This window comes from Astyanax mexicanus, chromosome 9 (genome assembly GCF_023375975.1).
Source record: "Astyanax mexicanus isolate ESR-SI-001 chromosome 9, AstMex3_surface, whole genome shotgun sequence".
NCBI lineage: Eukaryota > Metazoa > Chordata > Actinopteri > Characiformes > Acestrorhamphidae > Astyanax > Astyanax mexicanus.
The window spans coordinates 23,993,262-24,006,141 of NC_064416.1; the positions used below are offsets into that span (position 1 = coordinate 23,993,262).

The 12,880-nt window shown below is 35.8% G+C and overlaps 1 protein-coding gene across 1 annotated transcript; it reads left to right on the forward strand.

The window, feature by feature from the left end:
* The first annotated feature begins 2,080 nt into the window (after positions 1 to 2,080).
* Positions 2,081 to 12,099, forward strand: LOC107197433 (sterile alpha motif domain-containing protein 3). The gene is made up of 8 exons (XM_049483488.1): positions 2,081 to 2,834; positions 3,830 to 4,327; positions 4,406 to 4,493; positions 4,688 to 4,843; positions 5,042 to 5,254; positions 5,560 to 5,728; positions 7,288 to 7,367; positions 8,314 to 12,099. Exons 2-8 carry the CDS (start codon positions 4,311 to 4,313, stop codon positions 8,611 to 8,613), a joined length of 1,023 nt encoding a protein of 340 aa, XP_049339445.1. The 5' UTR covers positions 2,081 to 2,834; positions 3,830 to 4,310; the 3' UTR covers positions 8,614 to 12,099.
* Positions 12,100 to 12,880: the final 781 nt, after the last annotated feature.

Here is a 12,880-nt window from a genome sequence, read left to right on the forward strand (position 1 = left end):
CAATACACAGCCTCAGCCAATCTCAGGGCAGCAGGCCAACACAGTTTCCTTCAGTTCTCTCTTACTGTAATAAAACTAAGTCAGAACACAAAAATATAAGCTTATGAGTCTCACATATAAAAATAATATTACCCAGAGGACAGAAAAAGTTAATAAAGCCTTAATTTCTTTGTAGTTTCCCCTAGACAACAATGAGAATGAGTCTCCTGCATCTCGATATTATGTCTCCTGAGATAAAGAGTTTAGTAATCTCTCGTGTCTCCTCCTGAGATATAGTAAAGATCTCAATGAGGTCTCACATTGTGCTCAGATTTGCTATAGTAACAACCCAATCATTTAATAAAGAGAGAAGTCTCAATATGAACTCAAATATTTCTCATCCAAAGACTAAGTTTAGTTTTAATGCTACACACTACATATTGCATTCTGAAAATGCATGTGATTCAGTTCAGTACGTCAGGTGTTATTTCTGCAAAATGATTTTTTACTATGCAAAACTTTTTTTATGTTAAAGAAATAAAAGGTTGACGACTAAATCATACAACTTATTGAACATTTGTTTGTGTTGCTTGAATCGAATGTGTTTAATTAGGGTTAGAAATGCTTTAGTTCTTAGGTTCTGAATGATTTCACTAGCTTTGGGGCAGTGGTGGTTAGTGGTTAAAGCACTGGGCCATTGGTTTGGCTGGCTGCCTACAGATCTAAAAAACAATTCCAGTTTTCACTCCTTCAACCTCAGAAGTATCTCATTTTTTATCTTGTTTTTATCTAATGCTTCTTCTCCTTAACAGTTGGAGAAAGGAGAAACATCTCTAAAGGAGTTGATCTCCTGATGAAACCTACTGTAAAGGAGAATTACACATAGGTCTCTTGAGACATGAAAAATCAACACTAAAAGTATGTTGTGTATTTCATGATTACAAGTATGTTGATAACAATGAATAATAGTGATGAAAAATAATTAATAATGTACAACAATTTACAATATAGTATATACAGTTTACTACATTGTGAATTGTTGTACATTTTCAGATATTCAGTACATGAATGCCACCAAGGTCTATGTGTTGGTTATGTTGAATACTGAACATTTATTCCAGCTCATTTTGGTTTCACACTGCTGTAGTTTTGCTACATTCTGTTACCATCAACTTCATGAGCTGCATCTCCCAATACTTGACAACGGTTGGTTTTTAGAAGGGCATGCATCAGACCTTGACATGTGGTCATTTCCGTGAGTTGTCTTTCTTAAGTATTGAGCTGTACACTGATAAATTGCCGAAAGCTTTTTCAATATTTTCTGTTTTCTGTTTTGAGCTAGTCTTAAAATATGAAGCATTTAATCAATGTAATGTAATTTCATTTAATTTTGGTGTAATGTAATTTATTAAGCATGTGTTATTCATTAACTCCTTTTTATAGCTTCATAGAAAATTGGTGAATTTAGTGGCAGTCATTCAAAAGTGTCAGTCAGTTATAAATGAATGTAATATGCTACATCATCATAATTTTGAAAGAGTAAAATAATAAAATAATAAAGCAAATAGCACTTGTGTTGATTTATACCTGTGGTACCAAATTCTATATTTAAATTCCTAAGTCCACAAATTTTATCTGCAACAAAAATGTAATTAAAAACAATAATTTCATATTTTTAAACTGTAATTGATTCCAAATGGTACACTCTCAGAAATAAAGGTACATGAGGGTACAAATACTGTACTTTGAAGAACAAATATGTACCCCATCAACAACTGTACTTTTAATGGTACATGTTTGACCCTGCATAGTACTGTTCAGTACCTTTAAAGGTACAAAGCATTGAAAAGTACACAAAAGTACTTACAAGTAGTTCATGTTTTTTTATGTTATATTACTTGCATAAGGAATTTATTTAAATAAATTAACAGCTGATCCTTCTAAAATATTTAAGCATTTTTGTTTTAAAATAGTTTACTAGAATCATATCTGCATTTTTGTAGAGTACATACAAAATCTTTTATACAGTACACTCTACAACAATGAACATAAAATGTTAAAGATAGGCGTTAACAAATGAGCAAAAAATGAATAAACTTTGTAGTCATTTGAAGCCTTATATTTTAAATACTAAAGCACCTTCTTTGCTTTGAGTGTGTGGCAAGTTCATACAATCATATAAACAAAAAGATTAGGTTACATTGTGTTTATTTAGATGAATATGAAATGTAACAACTAAGAACATATGATTCACAATAAGATGTAAAATACTTTCCTTATTTAATTTTTGTATTTACTATAAAATTATTTTTTTTCTTCCTCCCCTTCCTCATTAATAAATAAATAAAATACAACAAAATAATGAAATTTACATGGATGGGTAACATAGTTGGTAGCATTTTTGCTGAAAGAGCTCACAGTTACAATGTTAAGTTTATATCTCTTGAGAAAAGTGCAGAATCTAAGGATTAAGTAGTAGATCCTCTCACTTGGTAAAGTTTGTTCCTTTTTTAAATATTATCTTTTATCTTTTTTAATATAAGTATTATTTTTTTTATTCAACTCAAGCATACAATTACGACTATACAACTTCAAGTATACAAATAAGGTCAGATAAAGACTTTATTTCCAACAGTAAGGTTTGTTCATGCCAAGCCCACTGGGTCAGTTAATGACGTCACCCAGCCAATCAGTGCTCAGTAGCAATCTGGCGCGAGGAGAGTCAGGAGACTTTTATCAAATCGTTCGGGCACCTGTAAGGATGGCTGTTGAACAGATGTCTACTGAGGAGCTTCTACAAAAGCTGACAGATGGGGGCATACAAATATCACCAGAGGAAGAAAAGAAATTCAAAGGTGAGTTTAATTTGTGATGTGTTGGCCTCTGTCAGACGTATAAGTTACCATAATCATAATAGCTAAACAAGCTAGGTTAGCCTGCTAGCTAGCTAAATTAGCTAACGCTAGCTAAGCTAGCCTGTTTGTTAGCTGTTTAAGTAACTCGTGAATGGACTGAGGTAACCAAGTAACGTTAATATTCTTATGGTTTAATTATTTTTAAATATGTTTGGGTGTGGTTATATGCTTTATATGCAAAAGAAAGTTTGTTAAAAAGTTCGTAAGTTAACGCTAGTTAGCAAGCTAGCTAGGTTGCTTAGCTAACAGTATTTAAGTTAGCTAGCTAGCTATCTAGCTTGCAGACCCCGTTTTTGTGAGGGAACCTTAGTTATTGGCGCCAAAAAATGCTTGTCCCTTCACAAAGTGTAGAGTTAGATAATTGTATGCATGAGTTGTGTAGGTAATGCAGTAAAGTTATTTGGTCTGTTAGCCACAGCTAACTAGCTGAAGGGCTAAGGGATTTTTTTTACAACCGCTCACTTTGGAAGGCGCGTGGGGAGAAAATTCCCGCTCAGAGAGAGGGAGGGAGAGATAGAGTAGAGATCTGGGCGAGGGAGACTTGTTGCACCGCTTAAATCAATGTTCAGTACTTTTGTAAGACCATTTTAAGCAGGGGTAGTGTTAATACGTTGATAACTAGTTAACTAGTTAGCTAGCTAGTGGTGCCAGTCTGTGTTGTAGGACTCGGGGACGTTATTCCACATTTTCCAGACGTGGGGGCAATTTTCCGAGAGAGAGAAAATGGCTTCCTCATTTGTTTATCCTATGTTGTATCCAAGTTTGGGGGGAAATGTTTTTCATTTATTTATGATAACTAAAATGTTCATATAAAGATGCAACTGCTTAAAAAGTAGTGCCAGGCTTGGGCAATATGTTTAGTACTTATTCTTTGTGGTGACTTGTGCATGAATATGTACATTTGAATTATTATTATATATTTTTTTACATTTCAGAGTATGAGGTTGATGGAGAAACTGTTCACTGTGGTTTAACAGACCACATGGTGTCTCAGTTATTTCCAGGATCTTTCAAAAAGCAAGCTAAATTCATGAGTCTTATCTGCCAGATGGAGTTGGATACTGTGCGAAAAGAAAATCTCTCTGAGAGCCAGGCTTCGCCCCTTCTTCCTGAAAGGCCAGTGGTTTTTTTTTTTTTTTAGTACTGATGCTGATGTAATTTAAGTATTAATTTATATAAAGGTGTGTCCAAACTTTTAGCCTGTACTGTGTGTGTGTGTGTGTGTGAGAGAGAGAGATATAATATAATTACATTTTATTTTGCAGTCATGTGCCTGGTACATCAAAAAAACAGTTCCCCAGTGTCTTTGAAATACCAAAGTTTCCTAAGGACTTGCAGAAAAGGTTGGAAAACAAAGAGCCATGTCACAAAAACAGCACTGACCGGCATAAAATAGTTCGAGTTTAACAAGAGGCAATGGCACAATACACACTGTAAGTACATAGATGCTGAATGATTAGTTCATTTGGTTTTTTTTTGCAGCCTTACTGTATAGTGTAATTTTGTTATAGGTATCCATCAAACTGTGACTATGTGAATGTGGCCAAAGCTCTCATCTTAAAGTTTCCCTTTTTGAGACATGTGGAGGGCAATGGATATGTAAGTATGTTGTGTCTTGTGTTCTGAATTTTAAAATACTTATATTTTGTAGTAAAAATACAACAGTTCTAATCATTATAAGATCTGATTAAGGCTGGAACTGAAATCATCTATTTGGATATTTTTTTTGGACAGCCTTAGTGTTTCAAAACAGGAATAAGTAGTCTTAAGGTTTTTTAATTTCCTTTCTCTAGCATACCTGGCACATGTCCTTAAAAAGAAAATTCAAAAGTGAACGTGCTCCCCTTGTCAGTGATGAAGAGGTAAAGAGGTTTAAAGAACGGTTTGGCCATGGTGTCAAGAGACACAAGCCACCAGAAACAACTTGTCAAAGAATTGATAGTCCATCGGTAAGATTTAAATGTTTTTATTATTATTATTATTATTTTATTGTAGTCTCTGACTACAATAAAATAAATATACTATACTTGGGCAGAATTCGGGATGTACAGTAGTACTTAAGTTAGACATGACTGCCACTTCTAAATGCAGAAATGTCTTTTTAACTTGTGCTTGTGTGAATGTGTTTAACAACTGTCCTTTGGTAGGTCCAGCAACCAGATGTTGTTGGTGAAGATTCCATCTCAGTGGATGCTCATGTAAAGATTCTGCAAGAACAGTACCAGAGGACACAACCAGACAATGCAGTAGTCAATGAACGAATGACTCGGACGTTTCATTGGAGAAGAAGAGAGATCACACATGGCATGATGACTGCACAAGCTATTGAAAAATACCCCTTCCTTCGAACAGCCACTGGCGTGAGTTAGAAACTAAACTATAGTTTGTGCGGTTTACTGTATCTTATTTCAATACAGTGCATATTAAACCTTTTATTTGCCCATTTTTCTAAAAATTGATGTTTGAAAAATAAATGTGTACCATAAAGCAATATGATTTTAAACTGTAGCAGCTTGGTGAGAGTACTGTTCTATTTCTCAGTAACAAATGTGGAATTGCTGACTATGATTCAAGTATACATGTCAAGCTGGAATTAAATTAAATTTATTTTTGATTTCATGCATTGATTTTGTTTACTTAATTGTTTCGTAATGGTGTCTTGCAGTTGTGTCAGGAAGTCGGGCAAACACACAAAGTCACTGACCTAAATCTGCGCTTCCGTGAGAACTTCAGTGAGATGGTTCCCAGTCTGCTGAAGCTGTTGCGAGGAAAATCTACAATTGAAAAAGCATATGCGGACTCGAGAGGAGAGGCACTTGTTGAAGACACAATTGGTATGTTTTACAAGTTATCTTGCTCAGTGTGCAATTTGACATGGTATTTCAGTTAATATTTATGCATGTGTATATGAACCTTGGTGGGTTTAAGGATGTATTGTTTTTTTCTGGTCAAGTCAAAGTTCGCAGCCATTTATGTACTTTTATAATTTAATGCCAGCTTTTCCTGTGTGATCTTTCCATTTAAGGCACATGTGTCAAACACAAGGCCCGCGGGCCAAATGTGGCCCGCCACGTCTTTTTATGTGGCCCGCGAGAGCTTGTAAGATCTTAGTGTCTATAATAAATAAGTCAGAAGCGTTCTTTGACCAAAAAATACATTTCCCACAATGCTTGTCGATTGTATTACCCGCAAAGTTACGGCTTACTGCCACTACACGGCAGTGTAGTCATTGATGTGGAAACCCTGCCGGAGGGAAGGTGTAACTTCGCGGGTGGAATTGAGACATATAAATGTTTATCCCATAATGTCCAGAAAAAGAGAAGTTGATGCAGACGGACGGCTGTGCTTCAAGGCGAAAGACCGGTATGCCTTTTGTGTTACGAAGAGTGTTACTGACCAAAATAAACGCTTTTTAGGAGAGATATAAGTTCTGTGTAAACATTTATAAGACAATAGCTGACAAAATCTGTTTTAATGACGTTAATAAACATCACTGTGACAGCGCTAGTCGCAGTTTCACCGCAGCAAAGTACGAGGACGTGAATCACTTATCTAACCAGCCTTTACTGATTTCTGCCCTCAATAACCCTTTCAATAACCTCCAATAGCCTTTAATAGTCTTCAGTAGCCTTCAACAGTCTAACCTTGCAGCCGTGGTGTGTCCACTAAACTCCGTAGTTATAAACATCCTGAGGTTAGCAGCGCGATAACTAACCTGTTTATAATGTAATCCCAGCAGTGACTCATGCTCTAAACGGCTGCTGTTAGCTGATTGGGCTGAAAGATGAACTGTAGAGAGCTGTATTATTCGGTTACAAAAATCTTTATTTCATACACAGAAGAACTTAAAAATTGTAAAAACGCTCCAGACTGGCTGAGCTGAGCCCTGTAGCCCGTGGCTGGGCTGTAGCTCTGACTCAGTAAAGACTGCGGACTTGTGGTGCTGCTGCTGCAGCTCCCACTAGTGGTTGGATGAGGAACTGCTAAATCTGAGGAAATGCTATGTTCTTAACAGCTCACAATTTTTGATTTTATATTTATTAAGCCTTATTTCAGTTAATAATTTCAAAGTTAATATAACTTGATGTCATTTCTATTCACTTGAATAGTTTGGTTCTTGATTGATGGAGTTTTTGGATTTCATGACATGACAAATTAAAAGGATTTATGTTAATAGAGCAACAAGCAAACATTTTTTCCATGCAACTGTAATATTTGATTGAATAAATAATATATTGAGAGTTATTTAACATTAAGGAGTAATTACATTCATTTACATATATTACATTTGGTTACATTTTATTACATTTATAAGTTACATCTGGCCCTCGGAGGACAGCCAATATGCCAATGTGGCCCTCGGCCAAAATGAGTTTGACACCCCTGATTTAAGGAATGGACTTTAAAGCTGCACTTATACTCCTGCCTACAGTCTTCAAAGAGAAGCTGGAGAACTATATATCACTGGGAAAGGTATTTATTTGATATTTATTTTTTTTCAGGATGCACTTACCACAATAGTTAATTTTTTACTCAAATTGTACCCAAACCATGTTTATTTTACCAAATCACAGTAACAGTATTTTTTTTCCAAGGAAGAACATATTAGCACGCCACCATAGCAGAGCCAATCTGGATATCAACTATATGGCTTCTGAAAAACATATAGTATTAATTTTAGCTTTTATGAATCTGCAATTCATTAGTAGAGATTGTGTGGACTCTTCCGTAGAGTTATTGTAAAAGCCCTATAATATCTGAAGGTTTTGGTAGTAAGGGTGGATAAATTGTTATTGTTTATGATAATCATTTTATGTTCAGATGTGGGTCAGGAGTGTTCTTTACTTCAGAAGGTCCTAGGTCTAGAGCAATGTCCAGGTAATTTAGCTTTTGTATTATGGCAACCAGTTATGCTCAAACAAGCTGAAGTTCCAAAGCAAAACTACTAACCTACTAACTGTTAAAGCTAGCATCAATGTGTAGCAGAATAAACATTTGGCTTTTTAATGAACATTTCACCCTGTCCATCTCACGTAAAAAGATTGAAATTAATAAAAATTAATGAAAGGCTAAATCTAAGATAAGCATGATGCAAATGAATAACATTTTCTGCCTTATGTAGTTGGTAAATTCCATTTTTTTTATTCCAGTTAGTAGTGAATAAAAAGTGCTTAGCAGTTCGACCTCAAATTTTATCATTGAATCCACATTGTATCTACCACTACAATTAATCAACAATTATTGATGAGCAACAATGGAACAATGTTTTAAGGTTAAGGATGCTGTTTTTTTTATGTATAGAGGAGCAGTACATACACACGTGGCTTTGTCAACATGGTCACAAAGTGAAGTGACTTTACTATAAGGGCTTGTCATTGTTTTTGGATGGCTGGACTAAAAATCCTTAATTTTTGCATAGGAGGAACCTGCCACACCATATCCCATTGTTCAACTACTGGATTCCTGTGACTGGAAGAAGGTCTTCTGCGAAAGAAGGAATGCTGCTGTTAAAATGGAGGGTTTAGAAATCTGCAGAACTGTGAGTGTGGAGGATGCCATTCTTGCAGCATTCTATGCCTACTTCACTTTCAACCTGGCCTACCCCCCTCACATCAGGAATACGCTAACATTTATCCAAAGACATGTGCTCAAAGTGTCTGAAGCTGGTGACAAGCCACTGCCAACTGCTCTTACTAGGATCATTAACCTTTTGGCATAATAGAGAATGCCACAGCCGTATTGTTGTCCTATCTGCTCACGCAGATTTTTCACATTGTTGAAATTGGTACAGCATATTGGGTTAATTCACTCGCACCAATCAGATTTTAGTGTAAGTTGTGGTCTTGATAACTGTCAAAGAACTTTTACCAAACATGAGTCTTTTAGGAGGCATGTCTACAGAAAACATAAAACGCAGATTTTGCCACATATTCAAAATGATGCTGAAGATGTCAGTGGTGTATCTTCAGAAGAAGTAACTTTAGAGAAAGATGCTACAGATGTGCATGTACTGCCAAACAAAAAAGAATTGCTAACAAATTTCAGGGAGAATCTTGTTAATTTCACATTAAAATGCAGAGAAAAGAATGTTCTACCAAAATCTGTTCAACAGGACATTCTTGATATTAATAATTTGTTTAGTGATTTTTAAGGAACACTATGATTTCCAAAATTTCTTATCATCTCCAGCAGAATGGTTTCAGTGTTGAAGATTGTCCTGAGCTATTGGAACTTTTAAAATCTGCAGATTTGTTTGAGGATGCCTCTAAAGTAATACGCTCAGAATATTTGCTAGAAGAATATTGCAAATCTAACTTGGGAATGATTGAACCTGTGCAGTATAAAGTAAAAGATCTGTCAGGCCAGGAAATTGGAATTTATGCTTATGTACCAGTAATTGATGTTTTAAAAAAATATTGTAGTCACGAAGATATATGGGATCATATGCAAGCACTCAGTATGCAAAAAAGAGATGAACATGTGTTGAAGGATTATCAAGATGGTTTGTTCTTTAAACAACATCCATTTTTCTCGGTCAATCCAGAAGCGCTGCGTTTGCATTTTTATGAAGACGAGTTTGAAGTGGTTAATCCACTAGGTTCCAAAAAAACAAAACACAAACTCTGTGCCTTTTATTACACTGTAGGCAATATTGGTTGCAGGTACAGGTCTAAGGTAAAGCACATTCATCTGGCTCTGTTGATCAGAAATGCACAGTTTAAACAAACAAATATGGACGCTGTTCTGAAACCATTAATTGATGATTTAAAAGTACTTGCAACTGAAGGTTTTGTTGTAACCTTTGGTGACCACAACTACAAAGTACATGCTGCGTTGGCTACCATCTCTGGAGATAATTTGTCTGCTCATATGATTGGTGGATTCAAAATGTCATTTAATTCTGGACGAATTTGTCGCTATTGCATGGCAACCCATTCAAATAAGAAGGAACACTTCAGTGAGGACCACTTTATTTTGAGAACTGCTGATGTCCATAGATATCACCTGGACTGTATGAGGGAGAATTCAGCAAACAGTGCAATATATGGTGTACAGCGTAGTTGTCCTTTTAATGAACTTGATTATTTTGATGTTACAACATCACTACCTGCTGACATCATGCACGACTTACTAGAAGGAGTAATACCATTGGTAATGAGACTTGTTTTATGTAAAGCTCATTGTGAGAAACATATAACAATACAAGAAGTTAATTAAGAATTAAAACACATTTCATTGGGTAAAAATGACAAAAAAAAAATAAACCTGCTGAAATCTCTGAAAAAAATATTGCAAAATTCTAGTATTAGTGGGTCAGCTGCACAAAAATGGTGTCTCTTTAGACTCTTGCCTTTTTTGGTAGGCCATCGTATACCATCCAGTTGTAGGTATTGGGGTGTGTTTCTTTTATGCAGAGAAATAGTAGATATTGTTCTTGCACCTGTAATTAACAGAGAATTCCTTCCTGTACTTGATGCTGTTGTCAAAGACTTCCTGTCAGAGTTAAGTTATGTATTTGGTAAAGATGTAATAACACCTAAATGTCATTATCTTATACATTATTCAAGGCTTCTTTTGTCATATGGACCCTTGCGCTCACTTTGGTGCATGCGTTTTGAAAGCAAGCATCAGTACTTTAAAACTGTGGCCAGGACAAGTAGGAATTTTATTAATATTCCTGTAACTCTAAGCAAACGTCACCAGTTTAAACAGTGCTGGGAATTTTCTTCAAAAAACTTGTTGGGAGATTATGAAAAAATGTCCGGTGTAAGTGTGGACACACAGTTTACATCTTTACCACAAGAGCTTCAGAGTAGTCTAAGATTCAACAGGGCACTGAAAGATACAGATTTGTCTGGGAAGACACTTCAGCGTGTAACAGAAGTAAAACTTGACAATGTCAAGTATGCTGTAAGGGATGTATTTGTAATTGGCTTTGTACATACTGAAAATATTCCCTTATTTTTTCAAGTGAAATACATTCTAAATGTGGACACTGTGTGGCTTTTGTGTGGGAAGTTACTACTTCCATTATCATTTGATGCACACTTTCATGCATATGAGGTTGCATATGACCCTGATTGGGTTTGTGTACTCCCAGGGGATGAATCTGACTCTCAGCCACTTGACACATACATGGCCGATGGACGTTTGTTAGTGGTATGCAGACATTCATATATGTGAATTTGGGTGATGCTAAATTGAAGAGTAGTGTATGCAAGTGCTTAAATGAAAACTCTGGTGTGAAATGCACTTGGGGTGTCGTGAAACATGTTGAGTACGAACAAATGGGTAGGCTAGTTTAACAGCTTGCAAAAGGAAGTTTGTGGAAGTGCATGAATTACATCTATTGTTGAAATTATCTGGTGACTATCTACATAATAAATACAAACAACAATAAATTACAAACGTAGCTCAAAAGGTTTTAAAATTTGAAAGGCAACTTGCCATAACCTAACTTTTAAAATGGTGGCATCTGGAGAAGTAGCTTTATGCTACACACTTTTTCTTTATGGTCTTATATATCTTTTTAATAAACTTCACTTGCGTTCTCAGTTCTCAATACCTTGTTTTAAATGTCAGGGCTCTCAGAATTCTACCAATTAAGTGTGGCGCTGCTTTGAGCTTGTTAATGGTGAAAACACTATGCCCTATACCTATAGTGCTGATTCTTCAAAAGTTAGTACTCGTAATCATATTTTACTATACCCCAAGTCCATTTCACACCAGTGTTCACCTTTTAAAGCTTGAATATGAAAATCAGCATTGACCTGAGCAGTGATCCTGATATTAGATGGATGTTATTTAGTTAAATGTTGATATGAGTTATGTTCTTATTCATTGTGAGTTATCTACACTGTTTTTATGGGCTAGGTAAATGTTTTTACTTTGTACTGTTTAATTACAATGAATGTAAGCCTAATATAACCAATTGTCAAGTCCTCCAAGCAGAGTTGAAGGTTTTTGTTTTTAATGTTTCCAAAGTTTAAATATTTTTTATTGTTGATATTTTATAACTAGCATTTTCACTCTTATACATGTATGCCATTACATTTTCATTTTAATTTCACTGATGGCTGTGTATGTTGAATGCTGATATGTTGGTTGTTTTACTGTATAATGAACTGTTTACATGCAACATTTTTATTAAGTCAGTGGCTTTAACCTTTAATAAACTGGAATAAAACTTTCTATGTTTAATTTTTTAATGGTACAAAATTGTCTTTTTAAAGGTACAAAATTGACTTTTAAAATGTACAGCATTGTCATTTTTAAGGTACAGTTGGTCTTGTCACTGTGGCAGTACCCTGTGGGTACAAATATGTACCATTTCAAAAAGGTACTGTATTTGTACCTGTGACCATGTTGTGGATAAGGTACAACTTTGGGTCCTAGGGTACAAACTCGTCAACCTCAGGTACAAAATACAAGGGTACACATTTGTTCCTATAAGTAGAAGTACATATCTGTACCCTAAGATGGTACTGCCACAGTGACAAGCGATTGTACCCTAATAGGTACTATAAGGTACCCTTTTTTCTGAGAGTGTAATGTATTGTATTGTATTATCTTTTCCTTTGCGGAATGGAAAAGCACTGCATACTCAGGAGTGTTAGTAATGTCAGTGGAACTTACACTGCCATGTATCACTTCTGGCAAAGCTGGGTCTGTTTTCTTTGTTCTGAAACCCCCCCTCCCCACACCCCCCCACCACCCCAGTGAAAATATACGGTTGCATATTTATGCTAGCGTTCTGATCTTCCACATCAATGGGAGGCCACATTTTCCCATTCTCTGAGCTTCACTCAGGGGAGGTCATAAAACACAGTAAGTAGGACCTTCATCACTGTTCTTCTGAGAGTCTGAAGCGATAGCGGGGCCCAGACACTCATCACCTCCGCCACAGACCGTCCTCTAGCACACACTCTGTACATAGGAAAAGCTTTCACAGGTATAATTCAGCCTGGCTCCCCACAGAGAGCTCT